This window comes from Neomonachus schauinslandi, chromosome 1, assembly GCF_002201575.2.
Source record: "Neomonachus schauinslandi chromosome 1, ASM220157v2, whole genome shotgun sequence".
Lineage (NCBI taxonomy): Eukaryota > Metazoa > Chordata > Mammalia > Carnivora > Phocidae > Neomonachus > Neomonachus schauinslandi.
Window position 1 is genome coordinate 211,489,626 of NC_058403.1, and position 13,279 is coordinate 211,502,904.

The window sequence follows — 13,279 nt, forward strand, 5'->3', positions numbered from 1 at the left end:
TACAGCCAGGAAAGCTGAGGTCCAGAGAGGTTTGGGGCACACTCAGTGCCAGCCAGCCCCAAAGAACCATCAGCACGGCCTGGCCAGTGATTGACTTTTATTAGGAGGTGAGGTGGGGACGAGGGCCCGCCCTGGTGCCCGCTCCCCATTGATGACCCCCCCAATCAGGAGTTAAGGCTCCAAGCAGCAAAGTGAGAAGAAGGTGTCGGCTGAAACAACCAAGGCCTGGGGGGGGGAGGCTCCCCAAACTCAGCCAGGCCGGGCGGGCGGTCCAGTGGCCTAGGTGAGGCTGGTGTTGGAACTGCTGGTGGCACTGCCCCGCTTCTGCAGGCAGCGCACAGAGCTGGGGACCTGCAGGCCTGTCGTCACCTGGAAGCTGCCGCACCACACCTGGGGACCGGTGACCAGTGAGGGGAGCGGGCGGGCTCAGGAGCAGAGCCAGCCCCTGGCCCCACCCCTCCCCTCCCCGCTGCGGAAGGGTTCTCACTGTGAAAGCAGGCAGCACGGGCTGTGTGAACTTGGCCTTGAACGTGTGCACCAGCTGTTTGGTACGGGCGTTGTAGAAGGACAGGAGGCCTGGGGTGGAGGCAGAGCGGGGGGGGGGGGCGATGAGAGGGGCCTGCAGCAGAGAGTGGGCGGGGAGAGGGGGCTCGCGAGGCCGACTGGGGCTCGGGGTCACCTTGGTGGAAGTCGCAGTGCACACCCAGGCAGTCGGGCACGGGGGGTTCCAGCACCTTGGCCTTGTTGGCGTGCTTGGCGGTGAAGCTGACCTGCAGCCAGTTGTTGACGTGCAGGCACCAGGACGCGGCCGTCTTGCCCAGCTGCTCGAAGCGGCCCAGGCTGCGGTATGCCACCCCCACGCCGAACGCCTTGCTGTCCGGCTCGTAGCGCACCTCCCAGTAATGTTCCCCACCGTCGATCAGCGTGTCCCCTGCGGGGGGGGGGGCAGCGGGGGCCGGGTGGAATCGGGCCCCAGATGCCCTTCCACAAAGGGGTGGTCTCCCCGGTACTCCCCAGACCCCAGCTATTCCCTCCAGATACTCCTCAGTTCTCAGCTATTCCTCCCAGGTAGTCCCCAGGCTGCATCCACTTCCTCTAGATACTCAGAAAGCCCAGATACTCTCCAAGCCTCAACTAATCCTTTCAGATTCTCTGCAGGTCCAAGCTACTCCTTCCAGATGCTTCCAGCCCTTAGAAACTTCCTCCAGATACTCCTCAGTCCTCAGTTCTTCCCAGAGACTACGTAATCCCCAAACCCTTGCTCCTGGCCGACTCCACATATTCCCACAGGCCTCAAGTCCTACTGGAGCGCAGACACTCCCTGGCACTCTGGGACTCTTTCCTATCGCTTTGTGAATCTAGATTCTACCCACACCCCAGCTCCTGGTGGAGGCCAACTTCTGGGCCTCAGCTCTTCCCGGATCTCAGCTAATCCCCAAGTGCACACTCTCCCAGGTTCAGATTCAGATTCTTACCAGCTCACCTCCTCCCTGATCCAGCGACTCCTGAGCTTCAGCTTCTCTACGTGTTCCTGCCCCTCCCCCCCCCCAACTCCTGTCCATCTACCATCTCAGCTCCTCCACAGATACAGGGCTCACCCCCATGTAGGTCTCTTCTCCGGGCCTGTTCCTCCCCGACCTCAGCTACTCTCCTGACCACAACTAGGCGAGGTCTCAGCCACCCTGCAGACCAGCCCCCCTCCACCCCTTCCCCTGCTTCTTACCCTAACCCCAACTCTAGCCAAGACCGGCAACCGTTCTTTCCAGCTACTTTGCAAATCCCAGGCACTCCACAAACCGCAGGACACCCTGCCCTTGGCTGATCTCTAGGCCAGAGCTTCCGTAAGCTCTGCCCCCCACCCCCAGGAAGCCCACCCCCCCCAACCCTCCCACTCCTCCAGCGCCACAGCAACACATTATTAGACCTGTTCCCAGAAAGCTTGGTTGGTGGCTGCCTCAGTTTCCCCAGCTGAAGTTCTCTCCGCCCCCACCCCCCCCATCAGGGCCCCGCCCAGTGTCCCCTCTGCCCTCCTGTCTTCGCTCCTCCTTACCCAACACCGTGTAGGACTCAGCCGTGAAGCGGTCCCGACCCCCACGACCCGAGGGCATCCTCTTGGGGGATGGCACACCTCTGTGAGGGGCGGGGAGGGGAAGGCTCAGTTCGGCCCTCACTGTCCCCAGAGGAGGGTTTTCCTGGCCCACCCAGCCACCATGGTCTTCTCATCAGTCCACCACAGGACTTGGTTCTTTTTGTGTGCTGGGCCCCGCATATCAGAACATGCCCCTGCCCTTCCTCATGTGGAAAACTATTCACCCAGTCAAAACCCAGTGAAAAACCTCTTCTCCCTTCATTTCCTCTTTGCACTCCTCCAGCTCCATGTCCCTCCTTCCACCCCAGCCTTGACCACGCAGGACTCTGGGTGTCCCTGTCCAGCTTGATCTCCTCCATCAGACACTCAGGGAAGGGCAGGGGGGACAGGCTACCTCGCTGGGGAGTTGACGGGAGACGCGGTCCGCCCCTTGCCGTCTTTCTCTCGAGCCTTGATGTCCTGCACCTTCCCGCCCATGGCGTCCCACTCCACGGAGAGGTCATCCACCCGCAAGTTCTGGTGAGATGTGGACGCATCCAGGCGGAACATGAACGCTGGGGCCGGGCAGACGAGGGAGTCACAGAGATGGGGAAACCCGGAGAGACACAGAGAGAGACAGAGAGACAGACAGTGACCAAGACACACCGTGACAGGGACAGAGAAAAGAAAAAGACAATGGCGACTGAGACAGAGAGACAGAGAGAGAGACTGACGGACGGACTCAGGGGCAGACAGCTACAGAGAGGACAGGCAGCAAGACACCAAGACAGACAGACGGGGAAGCGTGGAAGGGGCAGAGCGTGCAGCTGGGGGAGTGAAGGCCGAGGGCTTGTTGCCTAAAGGTCCCGTAGGTCGGGAGGCATTTTCAAAGCCCCTTGTGCTGGGGATTAATGGCAGGAAAGGGGCTGGGCTATGGCACCATAGTTAAGCTAGACTGCAGAAGGACTTCCTACAAGGGCATGCAAAGCTGTTGCTGTAGGAGAGTAAGATCGGTCTTCACGACTGATACCCCATCCCTCACTCTAAGAGCCCTTATCTGTTTTTTTTTAGAAGAGAGAGTAAGTGTGTGTGTTTGTGAGAGAGAGAGGGAAAGAGTATAAAAACCATCCAGGTAAAATGGGATCAACTGCAAAAGCAAAAAACAATAGCAGGTTTATATTAGACACTTGGGCTGAGGAATCTACTGTGGACTAAGCTCTGAGCTTCCTGGCAACCAGAGCAAAAAGGGTCACAGAACCCTGATATAGAAGATTACCATTACACACCAGTACCTGGGGCCCCAGGGTGAGGGGTTATGAAGTCACAGGCAGGGTGGGGGGGGGCAGTCACCTGGTGTCTCCAGGGTCACTGACTCGGAGAACTCGCCTGCGACTGCCTTATTACAGGCCTTCACACGAAAATTCATGTATTTCATGTCAAACTTGAGGCCTAGGAGCAACAGAGGGATCTCAACATTGTGTACACTTTGAGCAACTGGTTATAGGTCCCTGTGTCCCAGGGCAATCCCACCATTCCTCGTTCTAAGGAGCACCTTGCAAACGACATCTTATCCCTGAGAAACCACCCTGACCCTCATTCACCAGAAGGACTATGTGTAACTTGGCTCCGCCTCCAACCCAGATTAGCCAATCAGGATGCTTTAGGAAGTAGTAACAGCAGGTTCAGGAATAGCACATGACCCAAACTGGCCAATAAGAATCTTCCCTGGGACATTGGGCTGGTATTCTAGGGAGCAGAGTCACTGTCTTCTCTGGGTTGGCCAACTAGGAGGAAGCTCCTCCTGGGAAAAAAAAATTTTTTTTTAAAGATTTTATTTATTTATTTGACAGAGACACAGCGAGAGAGGGAACACAAGCAGGGGGAGGGGGAGAGGGAGAAGCAGGCTTCCTGCAGAGCAGGAAGCCCGATGTGGGGCTTGATCCCAGGATCCTGGGATCATGACCTGAGCCGAAGGCAGATGCTTAACGACTGAGCCACCCAGGCGCCCCTCCTCTTGGGAAAATTTATCAGTGCATTTGGCAAGCCTCCTTCAGAATGCAGCCCCCAGATACGACAAACGCAGGGAACAACAATGAGCGAGTCAGTTGCTGGAAGCCCTGGATCGAGCCGTGCCAGGGTAAAAATGTCCCCCACTTCTAGGATATGCCTCACACTCCCTTATGTCCTTTTTTATTAGTTTCTTCCAGTCTTAAAAAATAAAAAGCAACTATCTAGTTGTCTTTAGTTGTGTTTCCCCTCAAGCTAAACCTCTTTAGAAAGCTGTCTACATCCCTAACCCCTCTCTGCTGCCTCACTCCCTCTCCCTCCTCTGGCTTTGTCAGTCCCCACCTTGCAGGACCTCCTGGCTGACCACTCCTTCCCTCCTAGAACATTCTCTTCCCTTGGCAGCCAAGGTACAGTGGTCTCCTGGACGCCCCCTCTGTTTGTTCTCCCTAGGTCCTCTTTGCAGGCTCCTCCCTCCTTGACACTCTTAAATGTCGGGGCAACTCAGTCTGGGGCCCTTACTCATCTCACTCTGCTTGCTCCCTGACCCCTTCTTGCCCCTCACATACCATCCATCCACCACAGCACCCACAGCCCAACCTCTAGCCCAAACCACATGTCCAGGTGCCTCCTGAGTGTTCCCCATGCAATGCCCATTCTCTGATCATCCCAAACAGCACTCAGCACCCCCTGCTCTAAAACCTCCCATAGCTCCCCTTGCCCTCCAGGTAAAGACCCCATTCCTCCTCTCCCTTCTCCCCACAGATGTGGGTGGCAAACTTAACTAGTTCCAGACACAAAGGCTCAGCGCTCTGGCCTCTGAGCCCTCGATCAGGTTGTTCCTCTGCTTAGAAGGCTGTTCTCTACCCGCCCCTTCTCTTTCGGGCCTCAGGCTGGCTGCCACCTCCTCCAAGGGCCCAACACTGGCTCACCCTTCTCGGAACCCCTTCTCCAAGAGTTCAGCACTTTGTTCAGCGACACCATCTACCGCCCCCAAGCAAAGATTACCAACCAGAAGGCTCAGTTTTAGAAACCTGGAACCCATCTGATTATGGATGGTCTGAACTCACTGTGGGCCTCAGTTTCCCATTCTGCAAACCAGCAATCATATTCCCCATCCTAAGCAGGGTTCACGTGAGGATGAGATGAGTGGAGGCATGTAAGTTACAAACACCAAACCAAAACGCTCCTGACTGTCCGAGCAATCGAGATGGCAGGTGGGCTCCAAATAACCACATGGGTTAGTTAGCCAGATGAGTGTCCTCATCTGCAACCTCAGTACCACACACCTTTTCATGGACTCGACTTCCTGCCCTGCGGAATTCACTCGCTAGAAATTTTGTAGAAGGCAGGAGGGTATGGCGAGGGGGTGATGCATCAGGAAGCCTGTGATACAGCAGCCCTCCACCTTGACCGTGGTGGCGGTTATGTGAATTTGCACACGGGAGAAAACTGCACAGGGGAGAGATTACACACACACACACGGATGAAGGCGTACTGAATCACCAGGGAAATGTGGATCAACACCGCAGAATATGCTCGTGTTGGTTCCTCGGTTTTGACATTGAACCATCGTTACGTAAGCAGATACTAGTGGTGAAAACCGGGTATGTCCACACACGGGAACGCTATTCAGCCTGAAAAAGGAAGGAAATCCTGATCCGCACTACAACATGGATGACCCCTGGGGACACTGCACTCGGTGAAATAAGCCAGACACGAAAGAGCAAATCCTGTCGGATTCTGCTCACGTTAGGTACTAAAAGTAGCAAAAATCACAGGGGCAGGAAGTAGATGGTGGGAGCCAGGGGCTGAAGAGTCAGTGTTCCAGGGGGCCACAGTTTCAGTTTTGCAAGATGGAGAGTGATGAAGATAGTATGATGGCTTTACAACGTTATGAATGTACTTACTACTACCGAACTGACCCTTAAAAATGGTTAAGATGTAAATTTTATGTTAGATGTATTTGGCCATAATAAAAATATATATATATTGGGGGAAAAGTGGGGTGTGGGGTATGTTTATTTTGATTCCGATGCAAAGGACAGACCTCTTGCTGGCTAGTAGCTTTTCTTTCCTGCAATTAGCATGCTCATTATTAACCATGTATGCTAATTACAGATGAAGAACAGGCTGATTACAGCCCAAGAGCTGTGGTGATGGTTATCTTGTCAGCAAGACTCTCCCCGCCGCTGAGGATTTCCCTTGGCTCAGGACCGCTTCTGAAACTCATTAGGGACCCTCTGATTTTACCCGTCCTCAGACCCTCCCCCACCGGCTGGGGGATCCCCCCCACGCATTCTGCTCTCTTACACCTGCCAAGGAAATCCCCAAACACTGGGAGGACGCCAGCTCCACGAGGGGAGGGGTTTTCGTCCATTTTGCTGACTAATGCAAGGGCCCCTCCCGGTATACCATGGGCGCTCAATACACTGGAATGAACAAATGATGGATGGTAGCTGGGGATGGAGAATGCCTTCTCCCCCTGGGCCTCAGTTCCCTCATCTGTAAAATGCTGATAAGCCTGTCCATTACATGGGGGTAAAACATTTAGTAAGCCCTCCATTAACAATGCAGGGGCGAGCATCAATATCGTTTTCATTATTATTACTTTCTGTTACTCCTGATCAGCCCAGCCAGGCCCCCCAGTTGAAAGGGGATCCTGGAATTGCCGAGCCGCACCAGATTGGGAGGGTGGAAGGGGAGGGGTTTCGGCAGCAGGGCTGAGCTGCCCTTACCAGTCAGCGTGTACTCCGTCTGCCGGATGCCCTCGATGACCATCCAGGGCTGCTCCTCCTTCAGACGGGGCGGGCCCTCGAAGTTGGTCCGCCGGTACCCCAGCACGTAGTGGTCAATCTTGCTGTCCTCGTCCGGCATGCGCCACACCAAGGTCACACAGTTGTCTGCTACCAGGGACTCGGCCAGGTCAATCACAGGGGCGCTGGGCACTGTCCAGGACAGAGGGGCCACCTTACTGAAACTCTACCACCGGCACCTTAGGCCTTCTTGGGGCCGGGGCCCCTCCGGGCACTGAGGTCCAGGGGTGGAGCTTCCCCAGGGTGGGGCGGCGGGGAAGAGCTTTCTCAGGGTTCAACCAACAAAGGGCTGGGCCTTCTTGGGACTCCACCATTTAGAGGTAGACTATTTTCAGAATTCTCTGATAGGAGTGTGGCCTTCATGAGACTCCACCCCTGGTGGGTGGGGCTTTTCAGGGCTCGGCCCCTGGGGGTGGGCTTGCTCGTGGCTCCACCCACACGGGAATGGGAGCCTCGGGGCTCCACCCCCAGGGCCAACACCTCTGGGGTTCCAAAGCGAGGCTCACTGCGGCCTTTCTCAGGGTACCACTGGCCTGAAATCCAGGCCCCGAGAAAGTTCTCTTCTCACCAGGTAGGAACTTGAGTGCCTGTAGCATCCTCCGCTCCTGCGCGAAGTCCACCATGAGGTGACTCATGTTGTCGCTCACCTTGGCCTTCAATGACAGCCGGAAGGCAGGGGCCATTGTCACACTGCAGGGAAGAAGGTGGAGGCAGCCTGCTGGCAGGCGTCTCAAGGGGGCCCAGGCCCGGTTCTCGGAAGTGTGTGGAAGACCCACTCCCCCTTGTTCTGGTCCAGTGCTCTGGGCCCAGAGACCCTCACCTGGGCGTCCCCACCTTCACACCAGGGGCGGGGCACTGGGGTGGGAACCAGATCCCAGCATCTTACCCATCTTTGACTTGCTTGGCAGCCTAGAAAAAGCGACAGAATAAAAGTCAAAGAGTTTTCTTGACTGAATCAGAAAGCTACTATACAGACAGGAAGACTGAGGCCCAGAGGGGCAGCCACTGGCCAAAGTCCTCCACCACTGCGGCAGAAACGCTTGGCTGTGCCCCAAAGGGATGGGGGCAAAGACAGGCTCCTACCCCCACCCCCATCCCCAGTGCCTGGTGCCCATTATATCCAGCTAGTCAACTTGGCAAATAAGAATACAGGATGCCCAGTTAGATCTGCATTTCAGATAAACAAAATGATTTTTTGGTATAAATATGTCCCATTCTATATTTAGTACATATACTAAATATTGCATGGGACATATTATACTAAAAAATTATTCATTGTTAGGGGCACCTGCGTGGCTCAGTTGGTTGAGCGTCCGACTCTTGGTTTCAGCTCAGGTCATGATCTCGGGACTGTGGGATCGAGCCCCATGTCGGGCTCCATGCTCAGCACGGAGTCTGCTTGTCCCTCTCCCTCTGCTGCTCCCCCTGCTCTCTCTCTCTCAAAATAAATAAATGAATAAAATCTTTTTAAAAATTTGTTAAATTTGAATTTCAGATACACAACAAACATTTTAGTATAAATATGTTCCATGCAACATCTGGAAATACTTTAATACTAAACATTTGCATGGGATCTGCTTACACTAAACAAAGTATTCCTTGTTAAATTTAGATTTCAGACCAACCACAAATAATTTTTTAGCATAAGTATGTTCCGTGGGATCTTTGGGACATACTTATACTAAATGTTGTACGGGCCACACTTATACTAAAAAAATCACTTGGGGTTGATCTGAAACACGAATTTAACCGGGTGTCCTGTATTTTATGGCCTAGCCCTACCAGTATGGCTTCTGAGGTGCCCACCTGAGGGAAGTCGTTGCTGTCTGTGGCCTGCAGGGTCTGGTTGGCTGTCTCCAGAAGCTCCTCCGAGCTCTCCAGGGCCCGAGTGCAGGCGGCCAGCTGGTTCTGGGAGTGGCATGGCACCGAGGGAAGAGACACCTCACCCCACTGCATCAAACCCTCTGGGGCTCCCCACTGCCTTTGGAATTCAGGGCACCATGCCTTTCTCCAACTCCAGATGGGGGAGGGAGGGTGGAGGGAAATGGGGCCTCACTCCTGGCAGCACTTCAAAATCACCTGGGGATCTCTTTCTTAAAAACTCGCCTGTCCAGGCCACACCTGAGCCTCGGGGCCCCAAATTCTCCCGGGATTGGGAACCTGGGATGTTAGAAAGTTGTCCAGAAGGCTTTGATTCAGCTCCAGTACCTCCGTTTAGAGTCTGAGACCCCACAGGAGCCATGGGGTTGGGGGGGGGGTGTTTGGCAAGAGTGGGTGTTGCCAGATCTGGGGGACCAGTGGGAAGGGCTGAGAAATTGGAGGTGAGGACTGGAGGGGAGGAGGAGTCAGATGCGGGGGTGGGGCTGTGGTGACAGAGAAGGGGAGAGGGAGGTGGTAGGAACAGAGATCAAGGGGAGCAGGTGGGGGTGGGGGATTGATGGATCACAGCCAGTGAGGGGGCAGAGAAGAGACCAGGAAAAAGAGGAGCTGAGGCCAATGCCACTGGGGTGTCTGGTTCTGGACACTGGAGACACTTAGGGGCCTTTCCAAGAAGCGGTGCGGGACGAGGAGCAGATTTGGAGGAAGACACAGGCCAGATGGGCTCTGCTGAGTCTGAGGGGTGCCATGGGGGAATCGGGTCTGGGTGGGGGTCTGGGAGAGCTCCCCCCCTCCGCCCCACCCAACACACACCTGCAGCTCGTAGGTGCGGCTGGCCCGGTCCTGCTTTATCTTCATGAGCATGCCCTCCTTCAGCTCCTCCAGGAGGGAAAAGAGGGACTGGAACTCGGCCTCCAGGTCCCCCTGCACCTTGGTGGAGTTTGCCTTGGAGAGATGTTGTGGGGTCAGACAGGCCAGGGTGGGCCAAAGCCTATGCTCAGATAGGGAAACTGAGGCCTGGACACTGTAGCCAGGCCACGGCCGACAGGCATCAGCAGTAACAGGCTAACTCCTATGCCTGCACCCTCCCTCCATCCCTTCCACCCACCTGTCCAAGACTTCCCCACCTCCTTCCATCCCTCCTGCAGAGGCGCCTTCCTCACCTCCACGTTCAGCAGCATCTGCTTGAGGGAGTAGATGAAGCTTTGAATCTCTTCATTCTTCACAGCCAGGGTGGTAATGATCTTCCGCAGCGCCTCCTGCCGCCACCGGAAGCACGCACACATGCAGGGCCCGTAAGCCCCGTAAGCCCCTCGGGCAGGCCTGGCTCCCCCACCTGGGGCTCCCCACTCTGCCTTCCCGGGATCCAGGAGATGTGGGAGCCACAGCGCCAGTGAGCTCAGGCACCCGCCACGAGGCAGGCCTGGGCAAAGCTCTGGCCCTATCTTCCCTCACTTAGCAGATGGACACTGCAAGCATGCCCATTTTACAGCGGAGCAAACTGAGGCTCACAAAGAACCTCTGGGGAAGGGGCAGACCCTGGGCTTGAGCCAGGTCCGCCTCAGCACAAAGCCTTCAACCTTGTACCTATCTACTGAGGGCGGGGCATGGGGTGAGGGGCTACCTTGGGGAAAGAAAACCCCAGAGCAAAATCATGCCTGTAGAAAATGGGCTATCCTGGGGAAGGGGATACCTTGGGAACAGGGATTAGAAAAAAGAAAAGAGGAACCTGGAGAACAGGGTGCCTGAGAGCCCAGGTAACTGGGGAGTGGGGGACCGAGGTCTGAGTGAGGGGACGCCTGGAGAGAAGGAAGCCGCGTGGGAGGATCCTGCTGGGGCCTGGAACCCTGACCCAGGCCTCGGACGTGTCCCTTTCCTGGGGGAGCAGGATCGTGGGACCACCTGGGCTGAGCTAGAGGGGCGTCCTCCGGGGCGGGGCAGAGACCCGACACCTGGTCCGCAGTCCGGATGGAAGGCGTGGGGGATGGGTCAAGGCTGGGGCCCGGATTCTGGGTGCGCGTGAGCGGCATGGAGGGGATGCGCCTGGACCCCGGCCAAGATGAGGAGAGGTCGGGGCGACGGCTGGGGGTGCTGCGTCCCGAATTAGGGGGCTTGATCCGGGCGGGGTTGGGGCGGGGGTGGGGCCTCGGCCGCAAAGCAGCTGCGGGGGGGGGGGGGGCGCTGCGGCATCACCTGGTCCCCTCCCCCTTGTCCACCCCCGCCCGGGGCCCCGCCCTGCCCCGCCCCGCCCCGGTCCTACCCTCTGGTCCTCCATGGCTTCAGCCCAGGTCGTCCCCGGCCCGGCCCGCGGGCCCCGCTCGCTCTTCTAGTCCTCAAGCTGCCTTTGCCGCGACCACGAGCCAATGGCCCGCTGAGCCCTCCCCGCCGCCGCCGCCGCCGCCGCGCCCCCAGTCAGCGCTCCATCACTGTCCGCAGTGCGCACGCGCGCTCCCCGCGGCAAGCTGGGAAACGTAGTCCCGCGCTGGGGTCCCTGACAACAGGGACCCCAGAGCCTGGGGCCCCTGAGAACAGGGACCCCCCAGAGCCTGGGGCCCGCCAGGCGGCATTGGTAGTGATGACTGAGCTGCGGAGAGCCCGGAGCTGGGAAGCAGGTTGCCTGGGTTCGACCCCTGGCCCTGCTGTGTGACCTCGAGCCCATCCCTAGTCCTCTTGGTGCCTAAGCCTCCCCACTCTTGCACCCATGCCATTTCGTGGCTGTTCCTCAAACTGGAATTCCATACTCTCCTGCAATGAGATCTGGCCCCTAACCGCTCACAGTCCTTGCATTTACTCCTAGCATTTACATTTTGCCCGAGCTGATGTTCAGCTTCCAATGCCCTTTCTCTCCCCAAGGCGCAACTGAACTGTACACCCCATAAAGCCCTAGGCTCTCACATCCCCTCCTCCAGAAGCCTGTCTGCCTGACCGGAAGCCACAGGTCTCTGAATGTCTGTGTCCAGCTCGGTCTTCCCTGTCAGCCTGGGGCCAGATCTATCCAGGATCTCCAGCATTGCCTCTGGGCGGACTGTGGGGGAAGGGTAGAGTTTGAGAAGAAAGTCGGAGGGAGGAGGTGGCCTGGGTAGGGGAGGCTGGGAAGCTGTGTGTGTCCGCTGGGGCCCTGTGGGTGGAGTGTCGCCCCAGTCAGGGGTCATCCTGTGGTTGATAGTAACGGCGCTTTTGAGCACACAGGCCCTCTTCTTTTTGGGTGAGAAAAGAGGTCATCATGTGGTTAGGGTGACACATTGAGGCCTGAATTCTCCCCCCCCCCCCCCCCCCCCCAGGGTGACAAATGCAGGGCTGGGAGAAATCCCAGGGCCTACGAACTCGCTCCACCGGGCCCCCAAACTTCTGTGCAGGCTGTGGGGACAGGGGAACCCCCCCATACCTGTCGTGGGACCTGAAGCCGTCAGCACAAATCTACTCTGAACCTCAAAGGAAGACATTTTGGGGGCCAAATAACTGAAGCTAGGATTCCGATCTTCAATCCAAGCTCAGGCCTCTGCTGCCTGCCCCCTGTTCCCACACCTGCATCACCTAACCTTCCAACGTGCCCCGGTCAGCTCAGGTGTGTTTATTTATTTTTTAAAGATTTTATTTCTTTATTTGTTTGACAGAGAACGCACAAGCAGGGGGAGCAGCAAGCAGAGGGAGAGGGAGAAGCAGGCTCCCTGCTGAGCGAGGAGCCCGATATGGAAGCTCGATCCCAGCACCCCGGGATCACGACCTGAGCGGAAGGCAGCCACTGAACCGACTGAGCCACCCAGGCACCCTCAGGTGTGTTTAAATAGCATCTCCCAGGGCACCTGGGTGGCTCAGTCATTAAGCAACTGCCTTCGGCTCAGGTCATGATCCCAGGGTCCTGGGATGGAGCCCCGCATCAGGCTTCATGCTCGGCGGGAGCCTGCTTCTCCCTCTCCCACTCCCCCTGCTTGTGTTCCCTCTCTCGCTGTGTCTCTCTCTGTCAAATAAATAAATAAAATCTTTAAAAAAAAATAGCATCTCCCAGAAAGATTTGCACTCACTGGGACACATTATTCCATTGACATACACATACTGCTTTTCAGATTAAAGAAAAAACAAAAACAGAAAATCTTGGGGGAACCCAGGCACCAGAGGGAAGGCAGTGGAGCCCTAACCAGGATTAGTTACTAGACATCTGGCCTGGCTGTCACATCTGCCTCTGTGGTGGGGGGCGGAGATTGTGGCAGGAAGTCTGTCACTTAGGATGGGGAGTTGGGGGGTGAGGCGCCTGCCAGGAGAGGGGGGCCTGGTGGGCCAGGAATGGAGTCCCTGGGCACAGCGCTGGTCCTCTTGGTGCAGTTCTGGGGTGAGTACTTGGGCCCCCCTCCCCTCTGCCCTCCCTCCTGTTGTCCATCACCCCAGCAGCCTGCCCCCTGGCTCCCAGCCCCTGGAACCCAATCTCTGTGCTCTGCTAAATAGGGCCTGTTTCTCTCTGATACTCAGAACCTTACAAGGCTTGAAGGGTTCTAGCAGGATCCTCAGAGTGGGTCCC

The 13,279-nt window shown here is 56.7% G+C and overlaps 1 protein-coding gene across 1 annotated transcript; it reads right to left on the bottom strand.

The window, feature by feature from the left end:
* Nucleotides 1–279: 279 nt before the first annotated feature.
* Nucleotides 280–11,041, bottom strand: FSD1 (fibronectin type III and SPRY domain containing 1). The gene is made up of 13 exons (XM_021705310.1): nt 11,027–11,041; nt 9,930–10,025; nt 9,580–9,711; nt 8,695–8,796; nt 7,775–7,797; nt 7,457–7,578; nt 6,811–7,020; nt 3,419–3,517; nt 2,484–2,643; nt 2,051–2,130; nt 680–931; nt 488–576; nt 280–390 (listed from the first exon to the last, which is right to left on the bottom strand). The coding sequence occupies exons 1-13, from the start codon at nt 11,039–11,041 to the stop codon at nt 280–282; spliced, it is 1,491 nt and encodes a 496-aa protein (XP_021560985.1).
* Nucleotides 11,042–13,279: the final 2,238 nt, after the last annotated feature.